The 22,646-nt window shown below is 50.6% G+C and overlaps 1 protein-coding gene across 2 annotated transcripts in view; it reads left to right on the forward strand.

Annotated features, from left to right (window-relative positions):
- The window catches only part of MGLL (monoglyceride lipase), an 89,236-nt gene that overhangs the window by 34,646 nt on the left and 31,944 nt on the right, over positions 1-22,646 (forward strand). For both annotated transcript variants that reach the window (XM_047782551.1, XM_047782542.1), the window contains one exon: positions 987-1,093. In XM_047782551.1, the coding sequence (XP_047638507.1) occupies positions 987-1,093 (107 nt within the window). The remainder of the gene's footprint in view (positions 1-986; positions 1,094-22,646) is intronic.

Here is a 22,646-nt window from a genome sequence, read left to right on the forward strand (position 1 = left end):
ATAGAAGGCTTTCCGGGGGCCTGAGCTCCCAGCCAGGCAATGCTTCCAGCTCCAGAGGCTTCCTGTGCACAGATCTTAGGTGTGAGGCACAGTGTCTATTTTAAAACCTCACTGCCTTCCTCATTCATTCAAACTGTGTTTGCCGAGTGCCCACCGTAAGCACCAAGCAGTGCCAGCCACCATGCAGCAGTCAGGAGAGAGTCTGAATGTCCTCAGCTGGCCGGGAGGCAGAAAGCACCATGGCCCCTGTGGACCAAGGGCTTTGAGGTCCTAGGAGGAGGGACCCTGAGCGGGGCCAGCACAGAGAGGGAGCATGCCAGATGGACAAGGAGGGGAAGGGAATAAAAAGTGCCCCTAGAGCACAAACTCCAGCAGCCGAGGAGTCACAAGAGTAGAGTAAATTATCCATAGGATGAGAGGAGCTGTCTTAGCGCAGGTGACAGAAAACCCAGAGCCTCCACAGCACAGCCAGGGGTGGGGGTAAGATAAGCAGGCGGCAGTCCAGCTGGATTCAGGCAGGCCCCAGCAGCATCATTAGGCCTGGCGTCCCTCCTCCCTCTGGTCAGCCTGTCCTGGATCTGGCCACTCTAGGCCATGGTCTCTGCAGCCCAAGCTCTAGGAACTGCTCCTCATGGACCGTTAGCTTGGCTTGCCTCTCCCTGTGCCAATCACTGTGGCCGTGACCACAGGTGCCCTGATTGGCTCAGGTCTGGGCCCCTGGACAGCACGGATGGAGGGCCCCATGTTCCAGCTCTGCAGACATGAGCTTCCAGACCTTCCGAGCCCCTGAGGGAGATCCTGTTGTTACCACAATTCTGTGGGCTCCCTTCCGTGTGACCCCAGAGCCTGCATCTTAGCAGCATCCCCGCTTCTTAGACCCATGATTTAGTCTCCCACTTGTTGTCAGTGTCATGGGAGCCTGTCTGCACCCCAGCTGCAGCCTCCATGGTCTGAATCTTCCTAATGGCCATCTCTCTCCCCTGCAGGGCCCTGGTCTTTGTGTCCCACGGAGCCGGGGAGCACTGTGGCCGCTACGAGGAGCTGGCTCGGATGCTGGTAGGGCTGGGGCTGCTGGTGTTCGCCCATGACCATGGTGAGTACCAGGGCCTCACTCATGACCCAGCCCTTCCCGGCCATCTCACCCCATCATTCTTCCCCCTCTGTTACTCACCTCTGATTCCTGTAGTGAAATGGAGAAAAGACGTTCCCTACGGGATGTTTCTAAGTCAGAAATATGTAGTTATGTAAACAAAAAATGACCAGCAGTTTCTGTTGAGTCTGGGATTGAATGCAGGTTGATTAGAAACCTCAGGTGAAAAAACCCAAAGTTGGAATGTTTATGTGAGAACTTACCCTAGGCCAAGTCATCCTCTCCATTTTTCAGGCACCCTCCGTGCAAATGGGTCCTAGTTTCCTCCCACGGACTTGGTGGACACAGAGCCCTGGGTGCAGGTACACCAAATGCAGTGTAGTTCACAGCCCAGCACAGTGTCCACATGCTGCAGGGCACTTCAGACCAGGGAAACAGTAAGGGCCTCGAGGGCCACGTGGTCACGAGGAAACCCAGAACATGCACAGGGACACACACACGTCCCTGGGTCCAGTCTCTGATTCTTGTCAAGTAACTCAGTCCATGGGGATTCATTGCCTGAATCAGGCCACACTTCTTTTACCACTTGGGGGGCTTCCTCCACAGCTGGGGGGTTTCTGGTTAATCTTCCTTTGCCCAACAGGCTGTAGAATGAAGAGTTCCCTGTGCCTGAACTCAGTGATTTCTGCACAACATCAGTGTAGAAATCAATCATCCTGGCCCAGATCCAGAAATGATGCTTCTGTTCTGTCTGATACAGAAATAAAGTGATGCTGCTGAAAAGAGAGGGGAGCAGGGAGGGGCCTGGTGGCCTTGTGACAGGAGGGAAGGCTTGCTGGGCATTGTGTGTATAAGGAAATGCAGGTTTACTGAGAGCCCTTTGTGAGCCAGATATGTCCTCATAACTGATAATATTGACTGAATTCTGTCTTATTACAGTTACAATGTTCTATAGTGCTTTGCAAACAGCCCCGATAATATTTGTGAGACTGAAAGATAATTTTGGAGGATTATCCTGATTGTCACTGTCTGGTAAATAATGGACTGTCACTATTTACTTTGGCATTTTCCACACTGTTGGACCCACGGTAGGAATGACTTTTTTCCTATCGCATTTGTCTCCATTAAAGTCTGTTGCAATGAGCTGACCAATGTGGGGGTATTCTAAAAGAAAAGACTGATGTGTTGTGCAAACGCTGAACACCTCCAGGGGAACTTCAAGTATCTGCTTTTAATCTTGGCAACAGCACCTTCTTATCAGCTGCCCTTGACCAAATCTGTGGGAACCGGTAACTGTCATGTCTTACTTACTTAGTCTGACTGTGGAACTTTGAAAAACAATTTTTAAAGGCTTCTTTTTTAGAATAAAGAGAGAAAAGAAACAGCCCACCTTTTGATGTTTCCAAAATAGCATCTAAACCTGAGGCCTGGCTCTCTGAGACATTCTAAATATAGCTCAAAGGCAGTTGTATATGTTCACCTGCTTTAACTTCCTTGATTGATGGGTTTCTTCCAGTGACTCAAGGGAAATATCTCTTATTCAAGAAATGAACCCAGACCCAGCGTGCCTGTCGTGTCTGGAGATGAGTTACTGTGGCTGCCTTAGTGGGAGAAAGCAGGAGGTAGGCTGCCGTGGTCTTGCCAGTGTCCAGGGAAGCAGACACTGGTAGCTGGTGCCATGTGCCTGGTTACTCTTTGCAGAGAGGTGGGGGAGGGGCATGGAGGGACTTGAACCCAGTCCTGCTGGTTCTGCAGTCTGGCCTACTTTGTCACACCATCCTGATGATTCTGTGTTTGCTACCAGGCATGAATCCCACAGACACACACTTCTTTCTTTTCCGTGTAGCTTTTAAATTTATGTAAAGCCTCAATGGGGAAAATGTCAGGGCATTTACTGGGTATGTGAAGGATTAAAGACACAGCCAAAACAAAAACAGCCATGGCCTCACCAGTGCCAGGATGGTCCAAACCCCCATGTCACCTGCCGGCCATCCTCCTGTGCTCCTGTGCTCACCGGAGCATGTGGTGGGACCTTGCCCCAGACTGCAGAAGGGCCCTGATGCAAACACACCTGGGTCCACTGGACTGATTCCAGCTGTGGGCCTTGAACATCTGACCACTTCAGGCCTTAGTTTTCTCATCTACCAGATGTGTAGTATAAAGGGGCCCTGCTGGGAGGTGGGGAGGTGCCTCTTTCCTTTCACTCTGGCAGCTCAGAGACCCTTCCAGCCCTGGCACAGCCCCCTGGTGCCACGCCTGTGCTGAACAGGAGGAAGGGCTCCAGGGCTGGGAGCAGTGGTGCTGGCTTCTCCAGCAGCGTGGCATCCTGAGCCAGGTCACCTGTCTGGCTGCAGAGGCTGCAGTGAAGATGAGATGAAGTGATCAATGGAAAATGCTTTATGAAGTAGAGCCACTGATGGCAGCTTTGGCTTTGGTTTCTATGGCACAGTTCATAGAAGCACAGGTTTCTACAAATCCTATACTAATTTGATTTTAGGTTAAATCTTGTTACTCCAGTATTGCAGTCTTTCGTTGTTTAGACGGAAACCTAGAGACGCTGTGGCTAGTGGCTGGCTGTGTCTCAGCAGGCCTGGCCGCCTGGTGTGCACGGCAGGGTGCTCAATTAGCTTCTCATTTAACTTTGTTTTCTATTTTGGCCTTAAAATTTTACAGGATGACATCATGGGCATGAACCGCTTTGCCAGAAATGAGAAGTATATGCCTGCCATTGAGTGAGTGCCAGCCTCACGCCAGGCTCTGACCAAGGCCCATTTTTTTGCCTGATCTCCAACCCCTCATGACAGTTAACACTGTCACTGCATCGCAGGGGAGGTTCTGGTCTCCTCGCCCCAAGGGCACACGTTCAGTCAAGGCTCTTTGGCTGCATCACTTGCCTGACCTGGGTAGTTAATAGACAAAGGTTTACTCTTCTCCCAGACACATGGAGCCTGGGGAGGTAAAGGATGTCGTGGTGCCATCCCTGCCCACCACTCTGTCTGTAGGTTTGCTCAGCTGCTCCCAGGCACGTGGTCTGAGCAGGAAGGAGGCCCAAGAAGCAGCAAAGGAAGTGCTGGGCTCACATCAGGGAGGCAGACCTTTCTCAGGAGCCCTGGCTATTGCAGCCACACTGCACTTGCCAGGACAGCATTACATGGCCCTGCCCAGGCAGGCAGGAAATCTAGCTTGTTAACCGAATATTTGCTGATCCAAACAGGTTCTGTTCATAAGAAGGACACAGGAATGGACCCTCCCAAGGCTGCCCCCTTCTCTGCCACCCACACATCCAGGCTTATTGTTTAAGAGAGCACTTCTCAAACATTTCTGTTTCATGTTTTCTGGGTAGAGCATCCCTGTCTGGCTCACAGTGTCACCCTTCTGCCACATCCATCCCCATCTGCTTTAGTGAGGTTTAGACATGAAGGTGGTTACTAGGGTCATCAGCAAGTTGTGGTTGAAGTCCCTAATGGTGCCTTAACTTTGGGTCCAGTGTTGTATGAGGATGAATACCTGGACACAGGCACTGACTTTCTGCTGGTGTAGGGCCTTCTGTCCCTCCATTTAAGCCGCCCCTGTGAGGGGCTGTGCTCTGTCACAGTGCTGCGCTCCTGAATGCCGACTTGTCCCTTCCAGTGGAGTCAGCCAACTCCTGCCATGAGCACTGCCTCACTGTGCCATGTGCCATGCCTCCACCTGTCCTTGGCCTTCTCTGCTGTGTGCAGCCCAGGACTGAGCAAGGTGCAGAGGCATCAGTGTTTGCTGAAGGGATGAAGGACTTTATGGTCCAGATAGATCAGACCAGAGACATATAATATTTGCAGTAAACACCCACCCGAAAGTATCCACGCTATCAGGGCAGAGGGGACCTGGCAGAATGGCCACTGGGACTCTGGGTCAGGTGGCCAAGGTTGGGGCAGGGGCCACTGTCATGTGCAGCTGGGGTGGATGAGCTTCACGGCCGGTGGGCTGGAACCTCGGGGCAGGCTGGCTGGGCCTTGAGGGAACCACCATTCGAGGCAGAGGAGGCTGTGGGGCAAAGCACAGATACCCAGGTTACATGCTCAAGTCCTGTTCTCATGAAAACCCCAGCCTGATTTAGCTGGACCCAGCATTTAGCATCAGGATTGGAGGGGGAGAAGTTCCTGTCGTGGCTCAGTGGTTAACGAATCCAACTGGGAACCATGAGGTTTCGGGTTTGATCCTTGGCCTGGCTCAGTGGGTTAAGGATGTGGCGTTGCTGTGAGCTGTGGTGTAGGTCGCAGACGCGGCTTGGATACCGTGTTGCTGTGGCTGTGGCATAGGCCAGCAGCTACAGCTCCAATTAGACCCCTAGCCTGGGAACCTCCATATGCCAAGGGTGTGGCCCTAGAAAAGGCAAAAAAAAAAAAAAAAAAAGAATGGAGGGAGAGCTGGCCTCTGGTTGCGAAACTTGGGGCTCTGTGATGAGACCCTGTGGATGCTCAGGAAGGTTGCTGAGGAAGAAGATACATGGACAGCCACCAAGGCTTCTGTGGCTAGTGGGAGCTGGTCTAGGGCAAGGCCAGGAGGGTAGGGGGGAGGCAGGCAGAGGTGGGGAGCTTCCAGGCCATCGGAGCAGGTGGCAGCAGCAGAGAGTGGGGTTTTCTGTGCTGTTCTAAATACAGCCCAGAGAAAGCCGGGACTCGCATTCACACTGTCCATGGTAGGCCAGCTGCTCTTGGTGACTCACTGGAAACCCCTCAGAATGGCAGTGTGAGCAGGAGAGAGGGGTGGGGCAGCCCCTCCCCCCCCCTCCGCCCCCGCCCAGCCCCTTCCCACCAGCACCCTCACAGTTCCATTGGTGGGGCCGGAGTTGCCCTCTCTTTAATGTATAAACTGAGAAAGAACCGTTCTTAACTGAGTAACAGGGAATTAACCATCTGCAAATATTTGAGGGAATGTGTTAGAGGGAGTTTGTGTGGTTTTTTTTTTTTTAACTTTTTAAAAACTTGGAGTGGGGGGGGTATGAGAAGAGGAAGCTCTGGGGGGTGTGGTGGGCAGAAGTTATGCCTGATGGGTGGGGGCCCTGCCCTGTCAGAAAGAAAGGACTTGAGAAATTCAAGAGGAAGAAGGCGGTATGTGTGTGTTTTCCACGCAGGGAGAGTTTTGAGTCAAGGTCTCTTGCTGGATCTACTCTAAAACAGGTTGCTGCCAGTTATAGTCATGTGTTTTGTTTGCAGTGTTTGAAAATGTGTTAATTTTTCTTGCCTTAGTAAATATGAGAGTGAAAAAGTGCAGTGAATTGCTCTTTGACGCTTGGAGCATTCAGGGGGCTCAACCCGAGGATGGCAGGTGGGCTCACTGCAGCCCTGTGGGGGGGCCTTGATGCCTCCAGGTCCCTTCCAGTTCTGTGCCCCCTAGCCCCACGTCCTTATTTATTTACGTTACACATCCCAGACCTGCCAGCTTGGATATAAACCTCTAACATGCGTTTATTTGGTCCTTTGCTTCTTTTTTGTATGAAACAAAAACTTCCATGTGCCTCTGTTTGCTCATCTATAAATGAAGTGATAATGATGATAACAATGGTGAAATTACACTTGGCTCTGGGACAAAGTGAAAGCAAGTGGGGTCAAACCCAGCAGGCATCGGTGTCCTGGGAACACCCTCAGATTTGCACATTCAGTTGGTCAAAGTCCAAGGAGAAGGCGCCAGCGGTACCACAAGTATTTTTTGTGTGGAACTTACTTGAAGGTTCAGTGTTGACATGTTAAAATTAGACATGTAATATCTGAAGGAAGCAGACTTGCTGTCTCCCAAGACAGATACTATCCCAGAACATTTTGTGTGCAGGTCTGCCCTGGGCGTGAGCTGTGGAAATGACAGACCCAGGTGCTGCCTCCCAGAGTCCCCAGTGCCTGTACTCCCAGTGCTCCTATGCAAGTGTGCTGTGTGCCAGGGCAAAGGGGGCGGGTCTTTCCCAGAGGTGATGATGGGGCACAACTTAGAGGACACAACTCTGGTGACCTCAGACAGGGCACTAACTCTCACCAAGCCTGTTTCTGTACCTGTAACTGAGTCAGTATCTGCCTGGTGAGGAAACATGATGTGGTCGCTACTGGGTGCATGGTAGGTGCTCGATAAATATCCATGCTGCCCTCCCATCCTCGACCTTGCTCTCTACATCCAGTCTATAGAAGAGAACCTGTTTTCAGATGGAGTGGTGGGCACTTTCCATCTTCTCTGCAGCAAGGGGCTCACACTCCACCTCATCTGATCTGGAACTCGATGCCGCTCACAATGGGATCTCTTTCAGGATGTCCTCGTCACCAGGCAGCCTCTGTATGAGTATCTGGGGACTTCCCTTTGTGATGTTCGGTCTTTACCCACTGCTACCCGGTTTTTAGGGAAATTTAGGCAGTGATTGCTGGGGAAGGAGCCTGATCTATTTGTGTATGAAGCAGGCAACAAAAGCATGTGGCCCTGTTGAGGGTTACAAGCAAGTTTTGGTCTGGATGCTGATTCAGGCTCAGTGAGAGGGCCCTTGAAGCAAAGGCTGCCTCTGCAAGCCTGGTGCCGTCTTGTCTCAGCTCAGGGCAGGAGCTGATAACTGGCCACCTACTTACCTTTCAAAAGGAATTTCCCCCAGGGGCGTGTTTGTTCACTCAGAACTGTTCACATGTCCGAGATGGAAACACTCAGGTTTTCTGGTAAAAAGAAAACAGACTTCCCTCCATGACTCTGGAAGAATCAGTTTCTGAAGTGTGCAGATGACTTACTCACTGGAGGAGAAAAGTCAAATTACCTCCATGTGATGCTCTCTTAACAAGGAAGGGTGAATAATTCTACAGAAGGAATTCTGTCAGCACCAAGGAGGCTGAGCCACAGTTCAGGTGCTGAGAGAAGATGGACCTGGTAACAGTGTAGACATAGTTATATTGGGAAGTAGAGTGAAACTTGGACCTTGGCATCTGGAAGATCTAGGTTTAGGTCAGTTCAGTCATTTACTTGCTCTGTGACCCTGGGCAGGTTACCTAACCTCTCTGAACCTCCATTATTTTCTCATCTACAGCAAGAGAAGAATCAAAGTCTTTACCTGCCCCATAGGGCCAGTGAGGGGCCCAGTGAGATGGTGCCTGTTGAGTGCCTGGCCCTGTGAAGCTCAGCCACGCCCCACCCATGCTCCAGGTGCAGGTTATGAGGTGGGGCTGGGAGCTGCAGGATGGGGGGCATAGGGAGAGCCAGGGTCTGGGAGAGGAGGGCAGGGTCGCGGTGCAGAAATCAGAGCAGGAAATGGACACCAGCCACGAGTCTGGCACCGGGTCAGTAGCAGGACAGCAGGTCCACAGAGCCTTGTTCTTGGACAGCAGGGGTTCCCCAGGGCAGGCCTCTTGGGAAGCAGGGGCACACTCCTGGAGTGCCTTGTGGCCTTCCTTGCCCTGAGCCTCCTGTTCCAGGCTGAGTCTGACCTGGCCTTGACCCTACAGGACCCATGCCTCTGTGGACGGGCTCCTGGCCAGGCAGTTCGGGAGACAGATGCTCTTAGTCCTTCTGTAATGCCCTCAGCCAGCACCTTAAAACCCACCTCAGAGATATGGTTTGTTCTCCCCAGGCAGCTGCCTCCTGGCTGCCGGGTCCGCATATGAGCCTAGTGACCCCCGAGGCACGTCAGCCTGTGCCTTGCATGTGCTCTGCAAGGCCTGTCCTCCCACCATGCGCCAGACGCTTTCTGTATTTAGACAGTCTGCACCCGGCTTAGGTAACAGTTACATTGGATTACTTTTTCCCATCTACAAGTCTACATTCCCATCTGAATGAAGACATTCAGGTCAGGTGGACTAGGCATCTGTCCCCATTTCCTGTCAGGGACCGACAGACTTTTCCAGCACACATGAAACCAGGGGCCTGAAGTGTCCCAGGGTGACAGCCAGAATCTGGGGTTCAAACCCTAGCTCCTTTGCTCATCAGCTGGATAGTGCTGTCAGGGACTGACCCTGGAGCCCCCACTTACAAGAGATGGAGACGGTGGTGGTGGTACCTGGATGCAGGGCTCCTGTGAGTCACCCATGGCGAGAGGGGCCTGCCCAGAGTAGCTATGGCAGCATCTGGGCTCATAATGGAAGCTAAAACAGCGATCACAGTTGCTGTCGGTTTTGGTCCCCAACAAAGCCGCACACCACAGTGAGCCTGAGCAGAAGACCCGTCTCCTTGTTCTAGGGGTGGGGAGGTGAGGGTTCAAGGTCCTGCCCAGAAGTGGCAGGTTGGGGTCAGGACCCCTGGTTCGCAGCACTGGGTCTTGCATGTCTCCCCAGGCTTGGAAGCAGCTGCTGCCCTTCAGTAAATTAACATTGGCAATAACTGTGACCACAGCTGGACCAAGAAAAGGAGGCACTTAAATTTTAAAACAGGTGGGGCCTAGGGGGGCTGCATGTCTCTGGGGAAGTCTGTGTGATTCTCTGGGGCCCATATCAAATGCTACAGGCAGCCACAGGGGGCTCCCTGTGGGAGGGGGCATCACCTTGTTCTGTGAGGTGGAGCTCAAACAGCATGTGACCGGGGATGGTTGGCCTGCCAACGGCTAAAAATAACCAACTGTGATGCTGCCAAGTGCCAAAGCCGCCAGGAGAAGGAGGGCAGGGGAGCCGCCAGCAGATCCCCTCCCACCAGGGGGAGGACCCCTTTTGGCAGACGAGGTCCTCCACCAGCCTCTGGTGGTGATTTTAGCTGTACACATCACCAACCTACAAAAAATAAACACTCAGCTACAGTTCCATGCCCCCCTGTCCAGGGTTTTTGGAGCCTTCACTTAGAGAAGTGTTTGCAGGCACCCTGGGACGGAAGAGGCCCTTGGAGTGGTACCTCTGCTCTCCCCTGGATGAGCTGTGTGCTGGGCCTCTCTGGGCCTATCCCTCATCTTGTACATGAGACCAGCAGCACCTGCAGCCCATGCAGAATGCATTTGGAGCCGAGTGTAGAAGTTGGGATGCAGTGTCTGCCCCAGGCTGGTCCCCCGAAGGCTTCTTGAGCTCCCGCCCTGATTCTGGAAGTCGAGGCTGGAGGCCATGGAGCCCTAGGGAGACACCCCTCCTTCAGCATCTCACCCCACCCTGAACAGGGCTACCCCAACAGTGCGGCCTGGGGAGCCTCAGAAAGAAGGGCAGGCTGGCCAGCACCTCCTGGGAATGGTGCTCACACACTGCAGGCCCCTCTCAGCTGGTCAGCCACAAATATACCCCCAACTTTTACATGCTCCGAGGAGAGTGCCTCGGCAACCTGGGCTTGCTGATCCTTGCGTCCTGCCTGGTATCCAGAATGTAGTAGGGGCTCAGTGAACATCTGCTGAATTACAGGGCATTTGATTAAAAACAACTGGTTTCTCTAGGTTTGCCCAGATTCAGACTGCTGAAGCATGTATGTGTACGAATTGGCACTAGAGGATGGGCCCTGTTTGAAGAAAATAAATACTTTCTGGCCTAAAAAAATGCATCATCTCTGTGCTAGTAACTTTCCCCCAGATCACCCCCATTTAACCCTCGTAGCTATTTGGGGAGGCAGGCACTGCGCCCAGTGAGGAAGCAAGCTAGCCCAGGGGTGGTGAGTAACTTGCCCAAGGCGACACAGCCCTTGGAGCAAAGCTGGATTCAATCCCCATGCTTGTTCCCTGGGTAAGACCTTGACTTTTGGAAGCTGCTTTGATGAGCATGAGGGTTCCCCTAGAAACCTTAAATCATGGAACCCAGTGCAAACTTCATTTGCCGTAAATGTTGGCTCCTGGAGTTCCCATTGTGGTGCAGTGGAAAACGAATCTGCCTAGGAACCATGTAGTTGCGTGTTCCATCCCTGGCCTCACTCGGGTTAAGGATCCGGCGTTGCAGTGAGCTGTGGTGTAGATCGCAGATGCCGCTTGGATCTGGCATGGCTGTGCTTGTGGCATAGGCTGGCAGCTACAGCTCCGATTAGACCCATGGCCTGGGAACCTCCATATGCCATGGGTGTGGCCCTAAAAAGACCCTTCCCTCTGCTCAGCCCTCTCGACCCTGCTGGCTAGCTTCCCTTCCTTCAACCAAGGAAACCCGGCCAGCTGGGCGGGACCTGCCGCAGAGATGTCACCGTGAACACAGGGGCCAGCTGTCCCCTCCCAGAGTCTTCAAGAAGAGCCGGATCCTTTTGGCACATAATAGTTACTACTTCTTTCCCAGCTGTTGTGCAGATGTTGCCAGATCAGAAAAATTGCTTAGAGGGTTTATTACATGGAAAGTTTCTCTTTTACTGAAAAAGGAGAGGCATCACCAGTGATGCTTCATCTGAAGGTCAAAGGGCAGAGTCCCAGCTTTGCCCCAGAGCGGGAGGGGTGGGCCTGATTCGGGGCATTTCCGGTCCCTTTCCGCCCTCTGACCCATGAACTCCTAGTGCCTGCAGTCACAAAGTTCCTGGGCTCGAAGCATTCAGGGCTGCCTCTAAACTAAAGCCTCTCCAAGCAGGAGAAGGGGCCATGAGCTGTGAGGGCAGGTCCATGGAGAGACTTCTAAAGGACATCTCTCATGGACCCTCCCCTCACTCAACACGCCATGTGTGGGAATCCTTGTGGCAGAGTAGCAGGGCTGGGACCCACCTGACCCCACATCTTCACTGCTGCTGTAGCCACAGAATGGGGGGACCTTTGAAATAGCAGTTTGGAGATCCCCAGATGGTCCTCACCTGCAAGGGTACATTTACAACTTGCAGCTCATGTGTTCTGCATGTTTTCAAGAATGATGTTTCCACTTTAGTGATAGTTTGTCGTTGTCATAATAAATTGACTGATTCTGCCATGAAGTACATCTGACTTTGAAGGCCTTATAAAGAGCAAGCAAGGAAAGAAAATTTTAAGTGACACCCTACTCTCCTTGCTCCAACAGCAGAACTGCTAAGAGAAGAAAGAATGCTTTGTCTCCCAGTGCCAAGGGTGGAGAGTGCCCAGGAGCTGCAGCGGGGCCAGAGGGGCACGGGTTCCATCTGCACAGACTTCTGGCCACTTCCTCCATGTCTCTGAGCCCTGCTCCTTCCTTCCTTCCTTCATTCAGTCACTTGTTCATCCTTGATTTTTGGAGCACCTGCCATGGCCCAGGCCAGGCTCATTGCTGTGATCAAGGGGGCAGAGTCCCTGCACTTGTCAGACCATAACTGGAAATGAATATGTCAGAGTATGTAACTCAGGGATGAGTGTCACAGAGAAAGATGAAACAGGGCAACCTGCAAGGAGGCTGGCCTCACTGAGAAGAGGACAGTTGAGCACGGACTGGAGGATGGGAAGGGGGCCATGAATATCTGGGGGAAAGGGAACCTGTAGGAGAGTAGGTGATGTGCAGAAGGAGAAGGAGATAGGATAGAGGTGACAAGGAGCTGGCCTCGAGGGCCCAGTGGACCCCAGTCTCATCTGTAAGATAGGAATAAGAGCCCTCATACAGCTGTGGTACATATTTGATGGGATAACAGACCCCAGCACAAACATGTACCCCTTCCTGTAGCAGATATGCAGACAGGCAGCCTCCATCCCCAGGCGCCAATGCATGTGGCCAAATGAAGCTGAGTCAGGTGACCAGAACCCAGTTCACATGGACCCTGGTGGGATCCTCAACAGACCTCCCTGCTCATGGCGCCATCTCAGCTGCTTTCATGTCCACAAGGCTCCTCAGGGACTGTCCTCTGGGAGTTGAGTGGAGAGTCTCTTCCTGTGGTGTAGAGGAGTCCATTCATCTGGGGCCAATGGTACAGCTCCTGCTAGGGGCTGATGGCTGGGCATGAGCTTCTCTCCGTGGTTTTGGGCGGTGGTTTCAAAGCTAAGATGGAAAACCCTTGAGGCAGGAACCATGTTGCTGAATTGTATGTGTGTGTATTATGTATCATGTACTGCATTTCTTACCTGTATGTACATGCACGGGGATATGCCTTGTACCGGTTCTAACAAGCAGTAAGGAGATCAGTCAGTATTCATAGGGTATAGCTTTTCTGAACCAACCCTTCAGCAGTTGCCATGATAATACTGTGTAGCAAGCCCCCCACACTCAACAGGTTAAGACAACAATGGCTGAGTCTTTCTCCTGTACCTGTAGGTACAGGAGACTTGGTCTGGGCTTAGCTGGGCTCAGCTTGAGCCCCAGGTTGGGTTCCATCCTCCCCACATGGTCTCATCTTCCTCGGGCCAGTGGTCTCGATGGGTTCTGTACCTCCCAGGGCGATGTCGGAAGCATGAGAGGCTGGTAGAGTCACATGATGCTTTTAATCTAGGTTCAGGTTGCCCGGTCATCACCGCTGCCCATGTCCCATTGGCCAAACCCAAGGTGGGGGACCCACAGTGACTTGTGGCAGAGAGCAGTGGTGAAGGGGACTTCCCTGGAAAAGACCTAAGGCCCATCCCAGTATTGAGATACAAGGGGAGAGTCCAAGGTGATTTTAACTAACACTTAGGCAATCACTTTTTGTTTTGTAAGAGAGATATATATATATGTATGTATGTATATATAATGATTTCTTTATCATTTAGGAAATAAGTTTGGTTGCTGGAATTAAGATTGATCAGAACAGCAGATTAAACAAGAAAAAACTAATTTTTGGAGAAGTGAGATATTCTGGGTCTTTGTTTTATGATGTAGGTTTTATTATTACTCAGTATGGTGAGATCAACGGATCAGTGGACAGGAGACAACTGCCATTGAAAAGGTAGCTGTAAAAAAAAGAAAAGGTAGTTGTTTTGGTCTCAGGAGAGAGGGATGCCACACCATGCAGGGCCATGTAGGGAAGTACCAGGAAGGCCAGGAGGCCGGGGAACAGGGAACTGGGAGTAGGAGCCTGTCCTGTGATTTCCCTGGAAAGCAGGGAGGCAGGGCGAGCAGGCTGACTGGCTGGATTGGTAATTTTAGTGGGCTCTGGGGAGTAGGGGCTGTCTCCAGTTGTCTGGCGCAGACCCTGTGGTGATTAGGGCAGGAGATTATAGGCCTGGAGTATGAGTGTCTGATGGAAGATGTGTCTGTAGGGTGAGTGGGCTCCGGATTGGTTAGTTTGCATATGAATTGCATATGAAAGACACTCTGAAAGGCAGATTGATATTCTGTAGGCATTGGATAGTTCTAAGAGGGGCGGTTTCCCCAGGGTCCATAAGGCCCCAGATGTCAAAATGTCTTAACAAAAGACACGTTTAATATACCCTGTGTTGATGGTTCTGTTGTGTTATCAAGAATCCAGTGTTGTCACTGCAGCAGCTTGGGTCACAGCTGTGATGGTTTAATCCCTGGCCTGGGAACTTCCACATGCTGCAGGCACAGCCAGAAAAAGAAAAAAGAAATCAGCTTTCTTCTGTCTGTTCTGCCACCCTTAGAACATCCAGCCTCAAGTTTCCCTCTTGGTCCAAGATGACAGCTAGAGTTCCAGCCATCACATCATGTTTATATCTCAGACATTAGAATGGTGCTTTCCTCCCCCCTCTGGAAGTTTCGTCTGTTGACTTCCTCTTGTGTCTTGGTGACTGGGACTGAGTCACAGGGCCACACCTGGTTGCTAGGGAGGCTGAGTGATAGATGCTCTAGCTGGGTACACTGCCAGTCAGAATAAAATCATGGTTAAGTTACTGAGAAGACAGGAGAGAATGGGTATTGGGTAGGCAAATAGCAGCCAGTTACTTTGTTCATGAGAAGCAACTCTGGTTTTCCATTAACAGTAGTGATAGAAACTGTCTTTGATAAGTTTGTTGACATAAGATGAGTCCATGTGGAACAGATGTATTAGGTAAACATTCATAGAGTTGGTGTGTGGCCAAGATGAAGCTGTGAAGGTGGTACATGTGATGAACGTCGGGTGGCTCTGCCTCCTGTGGAAGAGTTTTGGGGCTCACAGTGGGTGCCCCTTGCTCTAGTTCAGAACAATGGTGATACATGTCCACGTGGATCTGCCTGAATCCAAATGCACTGAGTCCCTGCTGGCTGGTGGTCCCCCTCCTGACCATGGCCCTTGTCCACTAGCCTCCCCTCACGTGCATTCAAAAGAAGCCTTCTCTTATTTGCACATGTCATTAAAATATCCTTTGACATATAACTGGCATTCAGTGTCACTGCCACGTGTGGGGAGGGGGCTGAGACAGGGGGAGAGGGAGGGTCGAGCAGGAGAGCATCTTAATGCTTTATGAAGCTGCATGCAGCTATTTAAAGCCGTCAGTTTTGTCAATCAACCTCTCCCCCTTTCACAGAGAACGGAGTATAGCTAATGTGAACTGGGTTTTAACTTTGGATTTTCCCCTGTTCCCGGGTCACAGTGGCTCATGAGAAGTGAAATTGTGTGAATTAAGGTTTTAATCTTCTGCTTTTCTTTCTGAGGTTTAGCAGTGTTGGGGCAGCTCCGTGTAGACTGGGCTGTGTCAGCTGGGAGAGCAGCCAGGGCGCTTCTTTAGCACAGTCCCTCCCAAAGTCTGAGGTCGTCAGAGACACTTAGAAAAACAAAGCACCCAGACTCCTGTCAAATGGTGCGTGCCTCCTACAATGCCAATGGTGCCCAGCCCTTGGACTCAAGGAGAAGTTTGAAACAGAATGCACAGGTAATTGGGGTGGGGTGGTTCCTGTCTAAAGGAATAGGTGTGCATATGTTTGAAGATGCATCTTAGACAAAGCTGTCCAGAAAACCCCTTCCTCTTTGACATTCCCCTCACCCTCCCCGTGTTGGTGGCTGTTTCCTCAGCGGCCAAGTGGGAGGGAGGGTGGGGCAACCAGCTGGGAGCCCAGAGAGAGAGGTGGGGACAGTGGGGACAGACGGGGGGCCTTTCCGCCCCTGGGCCAGGCCTTGGGGAAAGTGGTGTGCCTTCCCCCCACCCCCACCCCCAGGTCACTGGACACCTCCTGGGACGAACAGCCAAAGGGGGTCAGAGCACAGCTGGCTCATGTCCCTGCCATGTGCCCGTTTCTCCTGGGTGAAGTGGAGGGCAGAAAGCCTGCTGCAAGGAGCAGTCCAGGCCATGCATGGAGAGTTTGAGGCTCTAGGTGGATACACACTGTTCTAGGTTCCCCAGTCGTCTTCAGCAAGCGATTTAAGAACTCTGTCTTGCGGCTGAGGAAACTGGAGCTGAAGCAAAGTATTTCTTGCAATCTTGGAACATATTGGTATGGAGCTTTTTGTATATTTTTTTGTTTCTCTCTTATTTTGCCTTTTATGGTTGTGAGGGTGACAGCAGGACTGATTCCCTAAAATGGAGAGATCTTCCCACTTAGTCCAGGCTCCTCCTCCTTTGAAGAGGCTCTAGGAGTAGGAGCTTAACATGAACCGGGTGGGGCTGTGGGCAGCGAGGCTAACGGGTCACTGCTGGGAGGTTGCCATGGGGCCTCTCGCAGGCAGGGGCTGAGAGGAAGCTCCAACAGGAGAAGGAAGCTCAGCGAACCTGGTGAAGCTGGGGCTTGGGGGTGGGGGGCAAGTGGAGCCTCTCTTTCATCCCAATCCTGACCAGGAGTGACCAGAACATCACTGGCTTGTGGGAAGCAGGGCCCCTAGAAGCCAAGAGACTAGCTGAGAAGTTCATGGGGGGGCGGAGTCCCACAGGCTATGACGCAGCTGTGGCAGGAAGTACCACACAAGGGAAGACAGGGCTCGTCCGGTGCCAGCTGGTCCAGGCTGGCCCACCCTTCGCCACGCCAGCAGCAGGGGTGAAAGTGGAGACCTGTCAGGACCGGGTGTCATGGCCCCGTTGGGGTTGGCGAGACCTGCAAGTCTCTGTGTCATCGGGTGGCTTCTGAGCCTCTTATTTGCAGAAGGAACTTTCCTCCCTGTGGACCATACACTGCCCTTGTTATTGTTGCCACTTCCAGCGAGGGGAGTGGTGGTCTGGGGGTTACACAGGATTTGCATAGGACTCCTGAGTGGCAGAGCCAAGACTCAGGCTCAGGAGTGTCTGATGCAGATTCAGTGAAGCCACAGAGGCCCAGCTCAGCCACTGGCCTGGAGGATTCACAGAGTACGACTGGGAACAGAGATCCGTGCTAGCTTGGAAAGCTATAGTCCAGGATGGACAACTGGGTCCTGAACCGGGTCCAGGGAGGGAGCATGGAAGTGAATCTACCTTCCCTGGGCCAGGCCCCTGCCCGTCAGGCAGCTGGAGCTCCTGAGAACATGGGTCAGAATGAGAGCTGTGCTTTCTCACTGTTCTGTTGCCTCTTTTCCTTTTTTCCTCCATTTTTAGGCCGTAGCTGGCATATGGAAGTTCCTAGGGCCAGGGATCGAATCTAAGCTGCAGCTGCAGCAATGCTGCATTGTTAATTCACTGTACTACAGCCAGAACTCTCTTTTTTCTTTTAAAAATCTTTTTGGGTTTCTTTCGTACTTACTTCTGTGACTGTTGTAGTGATTTTCATAGTGATTCCTCTTTTAGTCTTCCCATTAGAATCTGATATTTATTTTATAATGCAAAAGTAGATCTTGGGGGCTTGGGATGGAAATGCTATGAAATTAGGTTGTGATGATCATTGTACAACTAAAGTTCATTAAAAAACTATCAAAAAAAAAAAAAAAGAAAGAAACCAAGATCTGGGAAAAAAAAAAAGGTAGAATATCTTTTGTTTGTAAATGCAGAGCAATTGACTCAGGAAAAAAAAGGCACAAAAGCAAGTAAATGGAGGGTGATTTTTTTTTCCCCTCTTGGGTGAATATAGCAACTTCAGTGCACATGCTTTTTAGATTAAGGCAGGGAAGATAAAACTCTGGCAGTACCATGCTCTGTGGGCTTAAGGCTGTGAGAGGGGAGGAAGGGGAGGAGGGGTGACAGGGGCCAGAGGGAGGGTAGGTTGGTGGTCTGGATTTGGGGATCACCACCTGCCACTGTTTTCTCTTTAAAATGCTCACTGAACAGTGAGTCCTATTGCTTTTTCCACCCAGAGGAGCTGGCGTGTGTGCACAGACCTGTAGCAGTGAAAAGTTAGCAACAGCCCTCATGCCCACATGGATGCATGGTTAGTCCAGACCAGGGTATGCTCAGACCACACCCACTGAACAGGAGGAGACAGGGCTGTAATTTTGGATTTGGAAAGGCATCCAAGATACATCATTAAGGGAAGAAGTAGAGTGCTGTTTATGGAAAGAAATAGAAGAGCCTGCCGCAAGGGTGTGTTCATGTACTTGGTAACTTAAAGACAGTTTAAAGATCAATAGATGGCGTACTTGTTGACCAGAGCTCCTCACCAGCCATAGTGCTTGACACCCAGCAAGGCCCCACTGTCTAAAACAAATTCTCTAGGGGCAGATTTACATAGAGCTGAGGTTTCTTTGCCCGGGACAGTGTGAGAGTGTTCAGTTAGTCAGCTTTTGCTGTAATAAGCCACCCGTCGCTGTAACAAGTCACCTGCAGTCATCTAGCTTGTGGTCCCAAGAGTCTGTGTTGCAGCCTGGGTTCAGCACGTGTGATGGGTCCTGGGCCATGGAAGTGCTGGGCTGGCAGTTAGCAGGGTTTCTAGAAGCTGCAAGACCTCTGGAGCCTAGCCCAGACCTGGCCAGACTTCACCTTCACTGTGTTCCATCAAAGTGAGTCTTGACCCGGGTCAGGACTGACTGGGAGGAGCTGCGGACAGCCAGCCCAGCATGTGTCTGAGATATGCTCACAGGTGTGCTTCTGAGAGTCAAGGATGGCAGAACGTACCAAAAAGCAGTTCCTGGAGCCATTTCTAAGCATTGCTTCCTGCCCCCCCCGCCCCAATCCTCCCAGGCTCAGTGGTGGGGATTGTGTTGATGACTCTGGTCCAGGCCTCATGGGCATCATCTCTCTGTGGACGGCCTCAGATGGACGGTCACTATCCCCTTACCCCTACTCTCTCATCAAACACCCTTGGCACCTGCCAAGTCTCCTCATGTCACTTTCATGCACAAATGCACCCACTCCATTACCTCCGTTCTCAAGCAGATATGACTGTATGCTGATGGCAGAGCTGGCTACTTTTATTTTCAGGTTTTATGTGTCTGTATTTATGTACAAGTGTGATTTAAAAAAAATAGTAGGAGTTCCGGTCATGGCTCAGTTGTTAACGAATTCGACTAGGAACCATGAGGTTGCAGGTTCGATCCCTGGCCTTGCTCAGTGGGTTAAGGATCCGGCGTTGCCGTGAGCTGTAGTGTAGGTCGCAGACGCGGCTCGGATCCCAGTTGCTGTGGCTCTGGTGTAGGCCAGTGGCTATGGCTCCGATTAGACCCCTAGCCTGAGAACCTCCATATGCCGAGAGAGTGGCCCAAGAAATTGAAGAAAGACAAAAAAAAAAAAAGTAAACAGCCTTTATTTTTTCCCCCCAATGACAAAAATATCAGTTCATTGTAGAGATTTTGTGAGATAACAAAAAAGGACAAAAAAACCTAAAATAACTTTTATCTGATTATCCAGAGATGGTCAGTACCCTGTTTTGTGGTGTATTCATCACAGCAGTCAAGGTGTTGTCCAAAGCTCAGCAGGATTTGAACCCAGGCCTGGTGCCTAAGCTTATATTCTTTCTTTTTCCAGGGGTTTTTGGTGCAGAGGAAAACATGTGAGTCAGACAGAACTCAGTCTATTTAATGTCTTCTAACAAAAATAAAGGTGATCTTAAGACTTGGAGAAAAAAGAGTTAAAAAATGAAGTACTTGTAAAAGCCAGGCCAGGTGGGGAGTTTGCCCAGTTTGGCACATTTTTGCCCATCCCTTTGACGTCATATGAATTTTTTTTTTTTTTTTTACATTAAACCTTTTCCTGAGGTTTCAAATCCTTGGGATTGCTGATCTGGTGTGGTCCTGCTACTGGCCCCAAGCATTATTTGGAATTTGCTGAGCATCCTGTTATTTTTGTCCCTGACTTTTAGTCCTTGATCTCATTGTATCCTGGAGTTTCTGAGGTAAATGCCTCTCCCTGCCCCACAGCTATTGCCTATTTATGAGCCAGAGGCACTTTATTTATTCAAGTTTCATGGAGAGATCTGAGTGAAAGGGCTGGCATTTCTAGATGATTCTGCCTAGCTCAGAATCGCTCAGAACCCCACCAGCTCACTAGAGGAGCAGGGCACGTGGGAGGGTGATGGCTGAGCATGCAGTGGGAACCCGCCTGGCCCCGTTCTCCGGAGCACGTTGTCATCCTACAGCTTGATACAAAAGGAAGATCATCTCACTAGATGCCAAGAACTATAGTTATGACACTTTTTGTCATGCTGTTTCCTCTTATTTATGCAGTGGAAAGTACGATGTTTTCAAAATAAACCCTCTAAATATGAAATCCTGAGAATGCATTATTTCTAAAATGCTGCACCGTTAACAGCCTTTTAGCTGGTTACATTATAAAGCATGCTGTAACAGCTCAAAAGAAAAATCTGAGCCGAAATGTGTTTCCATAGCCCATATGCTGAATTCTGGCATATTTATACCTTTTTCAAGCTGTTGTCAATTAGTAGAGAAATTAATTTCTGTCTTTACATCCTTTGTACATTCAGGCTCAGGCTTGGATGCTGCAGAGGGAGGCAAAGGGGGTAGCTGGGGAGATGAAACATGTTGTTCCAAGTGTCCATGATGGAAGCCGGGACCATCAGCAAACAGAAGAGGAGGAAGTGGCTTTTGTTGAGGGAAACAAAATGTTTTCCAGGCCAACAAGCTGTGATCATGGACTTTCTGCCATATGTTTTCTTTTTTAAAAGAGAGAGGGTGACAAAGGGAAGCAGAACCTCGCTATCACGTGGTGTTCCTGTCCAGCCTGCACCAGATAGCCTGTGGTCCCTTCACCATGGTACTTTGTCCTTTCATCCCGCACTCTCTGCTCTTGGAACCTAACAAGGGCATTGTTAGCATTAGAAGGATGTGTCAGTTGATGACCAAACATGCTTTTTTGGTGGTCTTTTTGCTTAAGGATGCAGTTCTTTTACTTTTTTACTTGTTTTTGGTCTTATGTCTTTACATTTTGGCATCGGATGCCTTTGCTAATGGGATTTCTGCTATTGGATGTCTCAAGAGCACAGAAAAAAAAGCCAGACAACGTTTATTAGAAAATGGGCTTTGAAACCGAGATAGCTAAATTTAACCACCATAAGCATGTTGCAGCCTAAAGTAGGAAGAAGGATGTACGGGGCTGGCATCCTTGCTCCAATAAAGCACTGAGGGGAAAGACCGGAAGCAGCAAATGCAGGGTGATTTCAGGGAAGCCTGCTGGAACTGCAAGATGTGGCTCCTTGTGTGTTTTCTGTCACAGCTCTCCTCGGTGCACCTGACCTTGCTCTCACCTTGCTCTCGACATCACACAGGTGCTGTCAGCAACCAGGAATCCTGAGTGGCTCAGCCCAGAGCCTTAGGCATTTTATGAGCCATTATTTGGGTCACATATGTGACCTGTGGCTCTCTCCCTACCAAGTGTAGAGAAAGGAGTTGCCTTAAAAAAGGGAGAGAAAAACATATGACAAGTTCTTGAGACAAAAGCCATAATGGCTTTCCGTGGGTTTTTTTTCCTGGAAGCAGAGCACCGTTAGTGGGAAGAAAGTGAGTTTGCTACTACCTTCTATAATAAACAAAAGCATAGCCATCACTCCTGTGCTGACAAGGATGTGATGAAATTCCAGTTTCCATGCTTGGCTGGGGACAACAAAAGTCCTTGAGTTGAAAAGGATGTTTGGTTCTATAAATGAGGTCTTCCCTAAATATTTATATCTTTTGATCTAGAAATCCCATTTTGGCAAGTTTATCCTAACAATTCTATAAACATCTGTAAAAAGATGTTCATCTCACTGTTGTTTATAATAGCAAAGGTTGCCGGCAACCTCAGTGAACCACCATTAAATGTAAAAGGGTTTTGATTTTATCCCCTAATGGGATATTGTGCAGTCAGTATAAATCATAAGTACAAATTATGTGTCAATGTAGGGAAAATATTCATGTGTTGTATACAGTAAGTAAAAAAAAAATCAGTCCTCCCCCAGAGCCTGGCCAAGACCAAACACCCAACAGGTAATGAAGAAGTGTTTGTCCAGTTGAAATGGCCAGCCTTTACTGTCTAACTGCAGTGACCCCGTCAGAGGGCGCTTGTCCCCACCCTTACCCAGACACATACCCAGGACCAGAGTGATGGTGCTGATAGCAAGGAGTCTGATCCCACTCCCTGGGTGTTCTGGCTGGAAGGCACTCATGGCCACCTTTGCCTAGATCTTCTGCCCCTCTGTAGGGCTGAGTCACGGCTGTCCCAGTGTGAGCCTCCCACCTGGCAGAGGACACAGAAGTCACTTAGCAGGTGGCTTTGTCTTGTCTGGAAGAACTTTGGCTGGCCAGGAGGAACCAGGAGGCCAAGCCAGCCTGCTCTGGTCCTGCTGAGGTCACATCCAGGATGATAGACAGGACAGGTGGCCTCCCAGGGGCCATGGGGAATAGACAGTATGGTTTTGAGGGTTGTTAAAAACATAAGTGGGGGAGTTCCCGTTGTGGCGCAGTGGTTAATGAATCCAACTAAGAACCATGAGGTTGCGAGTTCGATCCCTGCCCTTGCTCAGTGGTTTAATGATCCGGCGTTGCCGTGAGCTGTGGTGTAGTTCACAGACGCAGCTCGGATCTAGTGTTGCTGTGGCTCTGGTGTAGGCTGGCAGCTACAGCTCCGATTAGACCCCTAGCCTGG

This window comes from Phacochoerus africanus, chromosome 1 (genome assembly GCF_016906955.1).
Source record: "Phacochoerus africanus isolate WHEZ1 chromosome 1, ROS_Pafr_v1, whole genome shotgun sequence".
Taxonomy (NCBI): domain Eukaryota; kingdom Metazoa; phylum Chordata; class Mammalia; order Artiodactyla; family Suidae; genus Phacochoerus; species Phacochoerus africanus.